The sequence below is a fragment of the Maylandia zebra genome, linkage group LG7 (genome assembly GCF_041146795.1).
Source record: "Maylandia zebra isolate NMK-2024a linkage group LG7, Mzebra_GT3a, whole genome shotgun sequence".
In the NCBI taxonomy this organism is placed as follows: Eukaryota; Metazoa; Chordata; class Actinopteri; order Cichliformes; family Cichlidae; genus Maylandia; species Maylandia zebra.
In genome coordinates this window covers 64,294,686-64,310,961 of record NC_135173.1, presented here as the reverse complement: position 1 = coordinate 64,310,961, position 16,276 = coordinate 64,294,686, and the positions used below count along the sequence as shown (strand labels likewise).

The 16,276-nt window shown below is 42.0% G+C and overlaps 2 protein-coding genes across 2 annotated transcripts in view; both read left to right on the top strand.

The window, feature by feature from the left end:
* spire2 (spire-type actin nucleation factor 2) overlaps window positions 1-6,452 on the top strand; it is a 56,029-nt gene extending 49,577 nt beyond the window's left edge. The window contains exons 13-15 of the mRNA XM_004566111.5: window positions 37-64; window positions 1,776-1,873; window positions 5,234-6,452. Coding sequence (XP_004566168.5) covers window positions 37-64; window positions 1,776-1,873; window positions 5,234-5,549 — 442 coding nt within the window. The 3' untranslated portion in view covers window positions 5,550-6,452. The remainder of the gene's footprint in view (window positions 1-36; window positions 65-1,775; window positions 1,874-5,233) is intronic.
* A 5,906-nt stretch (window positions 6,453-12,358) lies between these two features.
* sntb2 (syntrophin, beta 2) overlaps window positions 12,359-16,276 on the top strand; it is a 35,832-nt gene continuing 31,914 nt past the window's right edge. The window contains exon 1 of the mRNA XM_004566110.6: window positions 12,359-13,337. Coding sequence (XP_004566167.1) covers window positions 12,608-13,337 — 730 coding nt within the window. The 5' untranslated portion in view covers window positions 12,359-12,607. The remainder of the gene's footprint in view (window positions 13,338-16,276) is intronic.

The window sequence follows — 16,276 nt, the reverse complement described above, 5'->3', positions numbered from 1 at the left end:
GTGCTGTAGTAGTAAAATCTTTTCTTTTTCTCCCAGATCTGTCTGCAGCTCCTGCAGTGCAAAGGTAACTTTCTAACTTTCAAATCTTTTCTTTTGGCTCTGTTTTTATTCAGCTGTGTATGACTTTGTACTCAGCCTTTTTAGCCTCGCTTTTCATGTCATTACTTTTACTGCTGTAGTTTTAAATTTTTCTGTTCATACATGTTATGTCATTTAATACCAGGTCTTTTTAATTAAAGTATATAAAGTTATATAATGTTTTCACATCTGAACTGTCATTCTTACACACTGAATTGTTAAGTTAAAAAATATTTCTACAAAAAATGAAAAACAAATTTTATTTTTAACATAAAACAGTGTAATAGATATAGATTTAACCGCTCTCTGCATCACTCTGGTGTGAGGACTCTGGCATCTGGACTCCCTTTAAAGCCGTTCTAGTCAACTTTCTTCTTATTGGCTGCTCCTCATAAACAGAAGGTTTTGGCACGGAGTGGGTGGAGCTTCTGCACTCACAGACAGAGCTGTGTGCAGTGAGTGTCACCATTATATTCATAATAAAATTTGTTGTAATTTTTTTTTCATATAAACACAAAAAGAAAGGCAATGTTAGTTTGGTCGATTACACTCTTGGTTGTATGCTTCTTCTTGGCAAATCTTATGTCTTAAGTCTTAAAACTGTTGGAAACACGATTGTAGGTCGAGTAGCAGAGTAGAGTATGTGCGTTGGACCTATGAGAAACTCGCTAAATCTTCTCTGCCAATGCCAAACTGCTTATTCTGCCATTAGCTCTTGTTTTGAGCTTCTGGAGACCGTCAGATGTCTGACTGGCGCCTGATTAGCTTCGTTCAGCATTGAGTTCAGACTCTGCCTACGGCCACTGGATCATCAGAGTGTGGAGTGGACTGATAGAGTAACAGCTTTTAATGGAGGCAGCGCACTGCTGTGGGGTGGTATCTCCCTCACTGGAAATACAAGGCTTGTCATCACTGCAGGCGATCTCAGTTCACAGAGATATCTAGATGAGATTCTGCAACGTCTATGATGTCTGGGACTCTATGCTCTACAGAGCGGGGTTCATCAGAGGCTACCTCTGTTAGGGGAGTGGAGAGGATGAAAAGGCCATTTAAGGGGAAATAAGCAGGCTTTGGTAATGGTATAAGATTTATTGCCAAGAAGCATTGTTACAACAAAGAACTTGCATTTAAAGGGCTACATTTGAATGAGAATAAACATATGAAGTCATTTATGCTTCAGGTTGACCTGTTAAGTAAAGCTATGTGGAGCTTTTACATGTAAAAAGAGAAAGAAAGAGGCTGCTGGAGCTGCTGCAGAAAGGGGTTAAATGACATGTTTTAGTGCTTATTAACGCATTATTTGAGCCTGGTTGTCATTTCTATTGACGTCACTTCTTCTTCTTTTGTTCGTTTGCTGGTTTTGATTTGTTGCCTCAGTCCCGGGCCGTGTTGGATGTGTGGTTCTGTGCTCTGTAGGTTTGGATTTTGTGTGATTTGTGTGCTGTGGCTAATTTGTGTGTGTTGTTTTTTACAGTTGTGGTTCGTTTTTATTGAAATATGTGCATTTGCTTATTGTTGCTCTGTGACTGTACGGCTCGTGGCCTTGATGTTCATGTGTTTTGAATCTCTATTGTCGTAGAGGCTAGAAATACTTGTAATGTGAAAGTCATCTGCAGTGCCTCCCACCACAGGCTCTCTCGGTTCTCTTTCCTCTGCCTGATTGTTTTTCCTCTTGGTCTGCCTCTTCTGTGCTCCAGATGAAGATTCCCTCAAAGAAGATGGCCCACATTCCTGTGTACACTGTGGGCTTTCACAGCACTCCAAAGAGCCATGGACAAAAAAGCCAAGTCTACAAGTGAGTCTGTGTTTGTCTTCAATAGCTGAGTCTGTTTATTGTAGAGAAGATTATAAAGCTGGCTGAAAATAAAACGACCGTTTTCTTCTGAAGTATGCACTGAGGACCAGGAGAAAGATCAAAAGAAATGTGAAAAGCATACCTAACATACCTTCCTTTCCAAATCTAACTGATGAGTTTCCTATGGAGGCTGTGCCTGTTGCAGAGCTCTTAAAAAAGGGGTGCAGTTTGCACCGGCGACAACCACTATCCCCTAAAATCTACATGAGAGGGGGATTTGGGAACGGCTATGATAGCCAAGCAGTAGAGGCCTGGCAGGGGCACACACCGCCTCGATCTCTGCCAGACATGGCCTTTTTTAATTAAAAGCTTCGTTTTTCTAACATCAAACTCTCTAAAATGTCCCTAGATGTCGATCTCACATCTTTGGTGTCTGGCACCTTTCACTGGCAGTGCCCTGATCTGCTCTTTTATTATTTTATTATATATATATATTTTTTTTTTTTGGAATGGCAGTTCAGACAGACCCGCTGACAGTCACACCATGTGGGGAGAAGAACCACAGGAACCTCTCAGGAACTTAAAATACTCAAAATAGCAAGTCACTGTTTCTCCTTTGTTAGCACAGAGGCTTATTCTCTTCAAACACTTTTGTGTTTTAGAAAGCAACTAAAATATGTTTGAGTGGTGTGGCTCAAAATAAGCAGGTGTTAAACGTAAAGTTCCTGTTGGAGTGTCTGCTGCTGCAGATGTTTGCAGCTGCTGCAGATGTTTGCAGCTGCTGCAGATGTTTGCAGCTGCTGCAGATGTTTGCAGCTGCTGCAGATGTTTGCAGCTGCTGCAGATGTTTGCAGCTGCTGCAGATGTTTGCAGCTGTCACAGCCTTCCACATCTTTCATTTCAAAAAGTAGCATCAAGATGATTTCAGTAAACAAAAAATAAACCAAAAACTAAAACTGGATGTGAAAAACAAAAATAAAAAATAAAAACTAGACTTAACAAGATCATTCCAGTTTGTTTTATTTTGTTAACTTTGAAAACTGACTAAACTAAAATAAAAAATATACCAAGGAAATGTTTTAGTATCTGTCTGATGATCAATGTGTTAATATAGACTCTGGATGTCTATACATGATTATATATATTATATATATGCTCTTTGTTTTGATTGTGATACCTGCACTGATTTGCCCTCTATACATGTATAATTAAAAAGACTAAAACTAACTGAAACAAGAAAATCTGCTGTGGCAGACAAACTGAACTTAACCCTCTCAGGCTCAAATTAAACTTTGTGTTGCTAATGCACAACCAAGTCCTGCAGTAACATGCAGTCCTTCTGAGTAAAAAAAACTCATAAAATATGTATGTGGGGTAATCAGGTTGTTAGTTTTTAACTGGTGCAAATCAGCAACGCCTGCCTCGAGAGGGTTAAAACAAAAATTCTAAATAAAAACTAATGAGAAAACTATAATAACTCTGGTTGCCATTTTCTGATAACATTAACTTAGAATTGGAACTTCAAGGCTCCCACTCTCCCAGGCAATGCCTGCTGCCCCTCTGCAGGCTTCAGGAAAGAAAGGAAAGAAAGCCCAGATTCAAATGAGGAGCTGGCAGAAGAGAAAAATGTTTTCAGGTTTTGTTTTATTTTTAAATGTGAATAATGCAGTGCTACATAGAATACTAAAGAAGCAGAACAGGTCCTTTTTAACATGTTTACAGCCTTAGTTTAAGCTCGTCAAAGCTGATAAGGAAGTTCAAAGGTTTAATCCCTGTAAGGCCTGGACCCTGAAACAATTGCCCCAAAATTCAAATTTTTAAAAAATAAATTAAATATTAATTTAAATATCTGAGGTTTAATTTGTATCATATCTGCTACTTCTGGCATTTTTGTGCAACTTATTGCACAGACAGATACATGGGTCTCAAAAAGCCATGTAGCAAATATGAAACACCTGGCGTAGCTAACCTAGGTTAAGTACTACCTTCTGAGCTGCACACCTTTTTGTTTCCAAACCTGAGGCCAACCTGACATTTGGACTCCAACACACCAGTTTCCCCACAGTGTTGTCATCCGCTCACTGCTCAGGTTCAATCCCGAGACAGTGGACACCTAGACGGAAAAACAGGTCAAATCTATTTAAGTCTGCCTCTAACTCAAGCCAATGACTGCTAACCTTCTCGAGCCTAAGCAGCACCAGCCTCTGTGCTTACCTCAACCAATCGCAGATTGCCTACTCAATCCAATCACCAACTTCCACCTACCTCCCCCTCTCTCTCTCTCTCTCTTTAGTTATGTAATCAGTGCAGTGCCTCTTCCAGGGCCTCTAAGCAGCCATTATGTAATAATTACCCAGCTGTCATCAAAATCCTCGCTGTTTTTGGCCCTGTGAAGACAGAAGTGGAAGAGAGAGTGGACAGAGAGAGCCAAACAGCGAGCTGACGAGAGAAATGGGCCACTGGCGTGGTGCTGTGCTGAGCCGCTCTCTAACACCTGTCACCAAGACCCGACCATGCGGCTCCGTGCACAGAAACACACAGAGTTTTGTAACAGCGAGTTGTTTTGTTTTGGTTTTTTTCAATCAGAGAAGCTGACCTTAATCTCCTCGTTAGTGACTGTGATGCCCCAGCACTGCTGCATGTCTGTGTTTATATTTCAGCCACTTTGGATAAGCTTGGAAAGATCTAGTGTAGCTCCGTCTTTCCAGATGTTCAGCTGATGTGTCTCTGCTGAGCAGTCATTGTTGTCAGTTTGGTTTTAAAAGTGCTGCCAATAAATAGATAAATAAAAAGAGAAATAAATTAGTGGCTTTTTCTGAAGAAGAAAAACTTAAAGTAGTACTGTAGCTTTTCCACAACATGTGTGGTTTATTAAATATCTAAAAAAGCATTTTATTTTTGTAAGTCATAAGGGAGGGGGGGTCAGCCCTCAGTTTTTTATGGCTTGTGAACTAAAACATTTTTGTTTTGGGGGTGTGAGGGATGGCCCTGAGTGCTTATTGGATGTGCAGTTAAATCAGGGGTGTCCAACTCCAGGCCTCGAGGACCGGTGTCCTGCAGGTTTTAGGTGTCCTTGATCCACCACAGCTGATTTAAATGGCTAAATTACCTCCTCAACATGTCTTGAAGTTCTCCAGAGGCCTGGTAATGAACCAATCATGTGATTCAGGTGTGTTGATCCAGGGTGAGATCTAAAACCTGCAGGACACCGGCCCTCGAGGCCTGGAGTTGGACACCCCTGAGTTAAATTATTGTTAAAGAACCATGTAGTCATTATGGAAATCTCCCTTAGTTTTATATTCGGCTTTCTTTGAATGCCTCACGTCTGCTCTAATAAAACTGTTCCACCCTCCTCTGCAGGTCGCTGCGCAGCTTATCCCGCCGCTCAGTGGAGGAGGAGTTCCCCCACCTGTACGCTCACGGCTGCACACTGCGGGACGTCTGTGCTGAATGCACCAAATTCGTCGCCGATGTCATTTCCTCCAGTCGCCGGAGCCTGGACATCCTCAACAATACTCCCAAGAGGGAGGCCAAAGCTGCTGCTGCTGCTGCTGCTGCTGCTGCTCAGAGACCACAGCTGCAACGCCAGTCCCAAGTCGAGGTGTTCCCTCAAGCAAACTCTCACCCTCCACCTTTCCCTCAGCCACAGTGTCTCCCTCCCCACTCCCAACATTAAGAGCAGCTCCACCACGCCGAGACGATCAACAATGCAAGCCAATGAGCAGACTGATGGACACTGTGCACACATTCACAGACAAACTAGGCTTCTAGTGGGTTCATGCACAGCAGTAACGACTCAGCGAGCCATCTGATTGGCTCCAATGAATCGTAATGAGAACACTCGATCCAGTGAGGTGCTTCAAGGTTCTTTAAATATTACTGGGTTGAATGGTTGTGCTATGATATATAAAGCTTAAAAAACAAATTTTCTCGGGCTGTATCTCGAGCCTTTTTAGTAAGAAACTAGAGACTCCAACACACCACCGCCTCACCCGTCACACAGCTGCATTATCTTCCTTATCTTACCCATCACAAATGCACACATGCACAGAGCTCTTGACCTTTTAAGGTTTGAGTGAGTAGCTCTCTCTGTTTCTGCCTTATCAACAGCACTACGACACTCCCCGACGCTCACAGCTGCAGACTGAGGAGAGGGCAGATCGGGAGAGTGCCGGGGGGAGGGGGGTGCTGTAAGAGAGAAGAGAGAGGGTGGAGGTGAGGTTGAAAGCTGCACAGCAGAGAGTCAGCATCTCATTTTAGCACTCTGTGGTTGCCTTGTTTTTTGTTTTGAATGTAACTTAGAGAAACAGAATTGTAAATTTAAAGCTTGTACACGACCCTCAGCGTTTATGTATAATCATCCAAAAAGTTCCCGTTCCAGCTGGATGAGGCTTCGACAGCGGCGACACTGTGAATGTAACGGGGTGAAGCTGCAGGCTGCACCCTTAACTGACGCAGCGTGACGATGCTCATGTGAAACTCCCGCCCCCCTTCACTCCCCGTGGACGCTTGCAATCTGCTCTGGTTTTGTAAACACTAAGAAAACCTCGGCTGCAATAAAATCTAACGACAAACACGACCAGCTCCGAGTTTTTCTGTTTGACGTGTTCAGTAGACCCGAGCTTCACGAATAAACACAACACGCTGCTTCATAATTCAGGAGTAAAGTGCCTGTTCTTGAGCAGCAGGTGGGTAAAAGACCTTGTTGACGGATCATTTATACTTTAAAAAATTAAAAATTGACACATCTGTGGTTCTAATGCAGTACGTGAAAGGAATAAGCAGGCAGGTAGAGATTATTTCACTACAAGTTAACGGAAGATTCTGAATAAATGAGTGGGACCACAGATACACACTACATTTATGTAATAGAGAGAATACACACACTCTGCTGAGGCGCAGGTACTCAGGACTGCATCACCAGCTTGTAAACGCATCCAAACACACATCGTCAGTGTGAACTAACCCTTTTATGTTCAAGTAGTGCTTTCAAGAAATTTAATTTGAACCCATTTAGTGGACTAAAATTGCTACTCTGAGGAATTAATAAAGATCACAGAATCACAGAAATCGTGTGAGCAACTTCACCGTCCTGTCATGTGACCTGAACATGTCCCTGTAAAGCAGTAAACGTCACATGGATGGAGTTACTTTGATAATACTTAAGTATCAATTTATCTAACCGGTCATCCACTTCAATCCATTCACAGTCACATCCACACCATGAGTGTTTTGAGACTGTGGGAAGAAACCAGCGCAGATGCAGGCAGACTGGCTGGCAGATGTGCTCCAAAGTTAAACTCTACAACAAACAAATGCCAGCTACAAAGGAAAGAAAAAAAATAAGGGTTCCATTGTGGCAGGTAGTTTTCCATTTTTTCTCACAGTTTTCTTTCACCTGCTCATGATGCTCAGCTGTTTACAGTACATACATGTAAATGCTGGCCTTAAAGTGCACCAACTCTCAGACTGCAGTGCATTTGTCTGATTATTCTCTCAGAAGTCATGAGGAAAAGCTGGAATTGTGGCAGAAGAATCACTGTTGGGGTAACAGAGGACGGGTGAAGCAGTTTGATGCTGTTTCAATAGGACAATGTGAATAATGTGACACGGCCGTGTGGATCTATGGGACAGAAATGAGGAAACAGCTTGTTTCACGACTTTGACGCTCCAGCTTGGAACATGTAAGGGAAAACAGATGGGCGGCTCTTCCTCAGATGCTGTAGAACAATCACTGCTCTTTACAGATGTGGAAAAACTGACAGAGTCAGCTGAGTTATCCTTCGCTATATTCTAAACAAGCGGGCAAGTGCATGTGAGGTGTACTTCCTGAGGACAGCACAGGCCAGATCCGGTGACTGTCATGCTGTGGGAGGATTGTTCTGGCATGGTTTGGATCCAGCTTTGGGATTGGACAACCTGGGACTTCACCTTCAAACCTTCAGTCCACAGGTGGAGTGTCTCGGGAAAGTTGCAGAGACTCGAAGCTCTAAAAACCTTACCAGAAAACATTTTCTATGTAAGACAAAAGTAAATCCAAAATTCAAATTAACAACTTTAGTATTACTTAAAGACTGGAACCGCTGAACAACCCACCTGCTAACTGCGGAGATCTCACTTGAATAGAATAACATGCCTGAAGGCAGTCGGTGCAGCAGTCCTACAATAAACCCTGCCTTCATGACGGTTATAATGTTGAACCCTTTTTTGAAAGCGAGCGTATTGTTGTTTTATCTACACACAGAAAGATCTATGGAAACATGACTGATGTAGCAGCTGAGCTTCTTTCATTCAAAATTGATGAAGGTAAATCAAGTCACAGATGTGACTCTGCCGGTGGCAAAGAGCACAGACACAAGGGTGGAGAAGTCATGTTGTGACACTGTAGGTCTCACCAACAAATATTTTTGTATTTACCTACACTTAGTCCAGCCTCTGCTAACAGCTGGGAAACCTCATGTAATTTGTGATTATCTTAATAACCAGGAACATCTGATTACAGTAACCGGATTAGCTGCTGTAAAAGGAAAATGTCTTTAATGTACAAACGTTAAGAATCCTGTCATACTATCACTGATCTCCATCAGGCCAGAGGGCAATAATGAGAACAGTTAAAATAATAATGATGACTTATCATACTGTGATCACAAGTGATGTGGATATGGAACATGAGGAACAAAAGGTTTTTCCTCCACAGCGCATTAAAAATGTCTTTATAATGGAAACTAATGATGCTCTAATGTGGAACCCACTTTGGTTCAGATTACGGATAAAACAGCAGATTATAAATGACAAAAGTAGCTATCAAGATAAAATGATGATCTTACCACAGTCTAATTTTAATAATAATAAACAGAGTGCTTTTTAAAAAATAATTAAATTAATGGATTAATAAAGTATTCTGAATCTGTGGGAACCGTAGCCTCAGTTTCCTGTTCTCAGCTGACAGGAGAGGAACCTGGTGTGGTCTTCTGTTTCTGTAGCCATCTCCTATCAAGGTTTGACATGTTGTGTCTTCGGGGATGCTCTTCTGCATACCTTGGTTGTAACAAGTAGTTATTTGACTCACTGTTGCCTTCCTGTGTGGACATTCTCCTCTGACCTCTGGCATCAACGTGAACTGCTGCTCACTAGATATTTTCTCTTTTTTAGACCATTCTCTGTAAACTCCAGAGATGGTGAAGTGGAAAAATCTCTGGCATCAACACCCATGCCACATTCATAGTGAACAGAGAGACATTCCTGTATTTTATTAATCAAATATAAATAAAAACATATATCAGGTTTTGATGCATATTATTTATTGGTGTTGGAGTTTATATAACTTAGCTATATTTTTGCTCCTGTAGTTACGGCTATCTGACTATGTGAGGTAGTACTGGGACTATCAAAGTAGACATTAGGCAGCAGGATCCATTAATAGAGTCACCGCAGTGAGTGAACTTAAGAAGGCTTTGTCCCCACTACTCAGTGGATCCATAATGGCTTTATGGACTCCCCGCCTCTGCCATCATGAATAAATAATCTACAGGTCTACGTGTCCATTGGCTGCGTGTGCCTGTCATCCAGCTCTGAGTTTACTCTGACAAGCCGCATGAGTCCAAGCTGCTTTATGGGGACTAAAAGAGGAAGGTGGGTGATTATACTTTCAGAATAAAAGCGTTCAAGTATGTGGTCCACCTAATGAAGGCTCTGGGTTTCAGGACACCTTTATTATCACGACAAGTTTAAACTGTTTTACAAGTTTTGTCTTCAGTGGCTTATATTTTTTTTATATTTACATAATTCATGCAATTAATTTAAATATTTTTATCTTTCATATTGGCTCCAAATGCTCCCAAACAATAACTGAAAACTGACTTTGGACTTTTCAAAGTGAAAATATTAACTATCTTATATTCTGTACTTCTAGTAAAATTTTGAATTTTTTGTCAGATGTTTCTCTCACACAAACTTAAGCTGTAATTTTGACCTAGTAAGTCAGAAATTAGACTGCAAATGACTGGTAACTAAATTTGGATTTTAAAAAGTAAAACTTTTTTTTAATTCTTGGTTATTTATTATTTAATTATTTGTCATGAATATTATTATTGTTAATATTAGTTCATTCAAAATAAAATAAAAATGTAACTTAAAACCAGTTAAAATACAACATATCGACATCCTCAGTCAAAATGTGACTTAAAATCTCACAGTTTTGACATTAAACACCCTGGGTTGTTTTAAAATTGTTTAAAATTCACTTGAAAATCCTGATTTTTTCAATATCAAATAATCCTTTTTTTAATGGCTCTGGCATGTAGTGGTTTACAAATTCGCCTAACAAGTGAAAGATACCTTGTTTGATCTCAGGTAGAGACACAAATCCCTTCAGAGCTCCATCAGGAAGGACAAATCCTTATAACATCTGCCAAATCCAACATGCAGAGCTACCCACTGTGACGACCACCTTGTGAACAACGGAGCAGCCGAAAGTAGTTTTGTAAATAATTTCCAAATTTGCATCTAAAAACACCACAAAACCTCTGGATGAATTTCCTCTGGACTGATGAGACCAAAGTGAACGGTGTACAGTGGAATTTGGAGAAATTGGAGAAAACCAAATTCAGCTTCTAGGCACAAACACCTCCTGCCAAGTATTAAGCAGGGTGATGGAGGAGTGATGATTTGGGCTTATTTTCCAGCCATGGGGGCCTGGGCTCCTACCAGCCACACAGTCGACCATAAACTCAGAGTCAAATGTGAAGCCCAAAGGCCCAACTGGGTCATACGACAGGACAATGACCCCAAACACAGCAGCAAGTATATAACAGGATGACTGGGGGGGGAAAGGAAAAGAATCAAGGTGTTTCAATGGCCAAGTCCAGACCTCAACCTCAAATTCTATGGTGGGACGTTATGAGAGGTGTGCATAAATAAATGCCCACAAACCTCAATGAAATGAAGCAACACTGTAAAGAAGAGTGGGCTGAAATCTCCCACAACCACGTGACAGACAGAAGTTATACGCAAAGTTATTTCTCCAAGTTATTAATGCTAAAGGTGAATCTATGAACTGTGAACGATGGCGCGTTTTTACAAGCTGCTTCTGACATTGTTTCTGGGGTAAATAAATAATGATATTGTGTAGTAAGTCATGTGTTGATGTTCTCCTGCAGTTGTAAGACCTGGTGAGGATTATTATTATTATTATTATTATTATTATTATTATTATTATTATTATTTAACATTTCCTGATATGCAAAATCTTAAAATTGTCAGTTGGTGTACTTTCTTCTAAATTTGGACTTAATTTGGCGCGTCACTGCAACTCCCCCTGGCTTCTGCTCCGCGGCTGCTGAGTGAGCCCTCATCTGGGACTCTCCTCAGCTCTTACTGGGACAGTGGCGCGGCTGCCCCTCTGTTGGTCTTCCTTGGTCTCTTGTGTTCTGGGGGCCTCTGGATGTCTGGAGTTTTGATCAGCTCCATACCTGCTTCATGCCCTGGAGGATGGGGCTGTGGCCCCCCCACACCCTCTAGCAGATCATTACATGAAGGAACCTTTTAAAAAACAAAAAACAAGCGCGTCCATGCTCACAGGTGTACACACGGTTGATCACACCCACAAACTACACCCTTTTTGGCTCCTACCTCAAAGCACACTATGTTCTGTTGATCTTATGTGCTGCACAATAATGTTTAATATTTAGTATTTACTATCATATTCCCATATATCATTGTGATGTTGTTTATTCTATTACTCTTGTTCTCTTCTGCTTGTTTTCTTTTTTCTTTCTCAGCAGGTGACCCAGGTGATTGATATATGCATTTTTTTTCTTTTTTTCTTCTTTTTTTTCTTTTTCTGCTCATTCTGTTGGTTTTTGCCCTTCTCCCCCGTCCCTCTTCTCAGCTGTTTCTCTTTCCCTCTTTCTTTCTCCCCTTCTTTCCCCCAGTCAAGTCTGTCCCGTATTCAGTAAGTGAAAATAAAATAAACAATAAAAGGTGAATCAAATGGACCATTACGGCAAGGCTGGGATGGTCAGTTTGGTAAAGTAAATCCGTTGGGCATCTTTCTTTGCCTTTAGACAACAATTCTGATGGCAAAAGAGCCAAACGGGACAGGCAAAAAAAAATAAAATAAAATAAAATAAAAAAAAATAAAATAAAATAAAAAAAATAAATTTGGACTTAATATGTAAATCGTTTTGACTTCAATTTGTTATGTTTTCACTTGGGGTCTTAATTGTGTGATTTATTTTTATGTTTTATATATTTTCTTTAAAGAAATATGATGAATTTTAATCTTAATTCCTTGCTTTTTCTTGTGGACTTTTGCCCTTTTTCTTTTATGTCAGTGTTTTTAGTCCATATTTTGAGCCTCGTCTTCTCTTTCTTGGTTTCCTGCACTGGCAGGAGCCGTCTACTCTGACCGCTTTTTTTATTTTGAAAGGGTTGACAGGAAGCTTTCTCGTTTCAGTCGCTCTAACTTCCAGTGGAAGTTGGACATCCTCAGATCCTGAACTCAACAACAAGCTGGCACATCACAGCCAGTTGTGCTTTTCCTCTTCTCTCTCTGTGTTCTGGGAGTCCTTCTGTCTCCCCCCACCTCTGCCTGCAGTCACGGCGGGAGTGGGTGTGTCAATGCGGGCCCGTGGAGCCTAGTCGCTGCTTGTGCGCGCTCTGAAAAAGAGGAAAAAGTTGATGATGAGTTTAGTGTGAAAGCGGCCCGCCTCGGAGCAGGCTAACCGTCCCGGAATGGCAGTTTGGACCCGAGCAGACAAAAACGGACAGCTGGACCTTCTGCTCCGTGACCGCTGGATCCGAGTGACCGCCGAGCTCACCCGAGAAACGCTCACTTTGACGGCCGACGCGGAGGCAACCGGCCCCGGGACCAATCACTGGGACTACAGCAACTCTTCGGCGGGCCTGCGAAATGGCATGTCAAACGGAAACGACCCGGGAACAAGTCCCGGGAACCCCGGCCGCGGTCATTCCTCGGGTCAGGACCAACTCCAGAACCAGAGCCACGGGGGTCGGGGGCGCAGTGGCAGCCCGGGGCGCGGGGGGGTCAGTCGGGGTCAGTACGACGGCGGTTACAGCATGAACAGCCCTGGAAAGTACCCGAATAACGGCACTAACTCAGACTTCGGGAGCCCCGGCTCCAGCTACGGCAGCCCCGGGTCCAGTTTCGGGTCGAGACCAGGCGACTTCCACGTCAGCCTGGACGGGTCTTCGGAAGCTGTGCGCAAAGTCCGGGTTGTCAAACAGGAGTCTGGCGGGCTGGGGATCAGCATTAAGGGGGGGCGCGAGAACAGGATGCCCATCCTCATCTCAAAGATCTTCCCGGGGCTCGCCGCAGACCAGAGCCGGGCTCTCCGGGTGGGCGACGCGATCCTGTCGGTGAACGGCAACGACCTCCGGGAGGCAACGCACGACCAGGCGGTCCAGGCGCTCAAGAAGGCAGGCAAAGAAGTCACGCTGGAGGGTAAGTTGGCCCACGCGAGAGCGGGGATTTGAAAGGGCCGAGATTAGAGTCCTGTGGTCAGGCTGCACACCTCTATCACATCTCCAGGAACTTTCACAGGTTTCAGTTCAGCTCCGGGTCTTCGTATTCCAGCACGTGTTCGAAAGGTGAGCGCAGTTCCCATACTTGGATTAATAGCTTCAAACCATTTGTGGAAACACGTCACATGTTGGAGCACGCAAGTAAAAAGAAAACTGCACAAGTCGCCAGTTACACAGCAGGACTGAGTTTTAAAAAAGCACTTCTGGAGTAATACTTTTAATTTAATCTGCACACCACATCGCTCCCTCATGGCACTGCGTGGTGCAGAGTGCCATAAACTCTTTTTGGATCGCTCCACACACGTCCTGTGGGTTTGTAACTTTCACCACACATAATTGTTTGCATAACACATTATAATATAGACATAAACACACACAATCCCAGTTGATCTATGACTAGGAGGCGTGGAGGAGGAGGAGGCTGTGGAGGAGCAGGGCTTAAGTAATATCAACAGAACAGAGAGTCTTTGATTAGTGTAAACAGGAATGTAACCACAGCTGTGGTCACAGTCAGAGTTGGATACATTGTACTCTGTGTCTGAACAGTTGTGGATTACTAAAGGATGAGAAGTCAGAGTAAACACGAGCAGAGATTTGTCTGTGGTTGAAGGTGCTGGTCGGCAGAAAGTGATAAACAGACTTGATCTATATTATTATTGTAATGTATCTGCCTTACAATGTAAACTGGCTTAAGTCGACTGCTGTTGCGATTTAGCGATATAAAAATAAAATTAAAAATAAATCAATATTCTATCTCATATGAATGAAAAAATGCATAAATGTAAAGTCTCACAAAGTGCACACACGTCCTCAAATTGGAACACTGAGGAATTTCTCAGTCTAATTCCTTTTTTCCACATTTAAAATGTGGAAAACAGGAATAAGGCATTTTCTTTCTCATGCCTTGAGAAAGAAAATGACTAAAACACCATCTGCACCTGTACGAACATGTTATCTCTGCACACGTGTCAGTTAGAAAAGAAAAGGCAAGTACTAGAAATAACATTTCGTGCACCTAAAATAAATACGAAGCTATAATGTATAGGTCAATTTTGATAGATTTGGAAAAAGGTAAGTAATGTGATGAATAAAATTATGGCAAAATAAATTAAAGGGTAGAAAAAATAAACTATGTATACATATATTAAAAATAAATATATATTTGTAGAAGTTTGAATTAAAACATAAAACGTGCGTGGATTTTTGGTTTGTCTTAGAAATTTAAATATTTGCATGTACTGTACTTTGCAAAAGTCTTGAGCCACCGTTCAGTTCTTTGTGTTTTGCTGGGAAAATAGGAAATACATGCAAACATGCACAGTAACACAGTCTATAAGGCTGTGTTATACAATCCTAACAAGCTTGAAAGTCACCATTTTGTGTGACCACCTTTATTTTTCAGCACAGCCTGAACTCTCAGCCAAGCTTTCTTGTAATTTCTTTAAGTAGTCTTCAGGAATAGTTCTCCAGGGGTCTCGAAGGACATTCAAAGTCTTCTTTGGATGTTTGCTTCCTTTTGATTCTTCCGTTCTCCGTTAAGATGATACCACATTGGTTGCCATGCTGAAAAATGAAGCCGTTACCAATCAAATGCCTTCCAGGTCATATTGAATGGTTCTTCAAAATTTGACAATGCTTTTTTCTTTTCAGCTGAAGGGTGTGATGCATCGTTTGGGTGCTGTGATAAGTGTTTGCAGGAAGTTATCCCCTATTTCTTTAAGAACATCTGGTGTAAATTGTTTTTTAGAACTACCACTTCTTCTTTTGTCCTTCACTTGTCCAGTTTCTTCAAAATCTTTGAGAACAGACTGCACACCATGTTGAGCTATACCAAGTTTTCAGCTTGTAGCTCTTTGGGAATCACCTCGTTGGTGCAAAAGTACAATTTTATGCGTGTCAGACTGTTATCTTGAAATGTTTTTCATAGAGTCAACTAAACAAATGTCACCAAACGATATGGTTTGTGACGAATGACAAAGTGTCTAAACATACTATTTCAAATTAGTTCTGTGCTAAATAATCTCCCATGTCATTATTCTATCCACAGTTTACTAGGGATGGGTACCGGTGTCCGGTGCCATAATGGCACCGGTTCTGACATAAACGGTAGTAACCAGACCGAAAAGCAGCGCACATTTCGGTGCTTTCTTTTCCTGAGATGTCATACACTTTGGATTCTAGCCAATCATTTTACCTTTGCAATCGTAGTAGGCGGGTCCAGGTACGTACGTTCTTTTAGAGCAAAGCTACAGATTAAAAATGCCCAAGGCGAAGCGGTCAAAAGTCTGGCTGTACTTCACAGCAAAAGATGCAAACTCAGCAGCCTGCAACAAGTGCTTTAAGGTGATACTGTGCAAAGGAGGTAACTCCTCGAATCTGATGAAACACCTGGCGACGTATAGCATTTTGTTAAAAGCCGAGAAATGCACCGTATTTGATAGCTTGCTGCGAGACCTCACACCGTGCACATCTACTGCGGGTGTGGTGCCTGTTATCGGACCCGGAGTTAGCAACATCCCCCAAAAACCGGAGGAGTACAGTCCTGGCCCCTAGCCCTGCCAGTGTAGCAGAAATGATGATGATGGCAGCAGCAGCCGTTCTTCTCTGAGTGAGTCGCTTAATGTTGTTCGTGTGTAATTTACGTTGAGTAGGCTAACCACGTTATTACATTAATGCAGGTAAGGTGAACTAGCAAACATCATCATAGCTACATGCGGCTGTCTTCTTGTTTGATGGCAGATACTCCCTTCATCCTGGCCAAAAAGGCTAAAATGACCAAAGAAAAAGTGGAAAACAGCTAAACATGAGAGGTTTTTGGACAAAGTTTGTTTTTGTTTTTTTTGTTTTTTTTCTCCCATT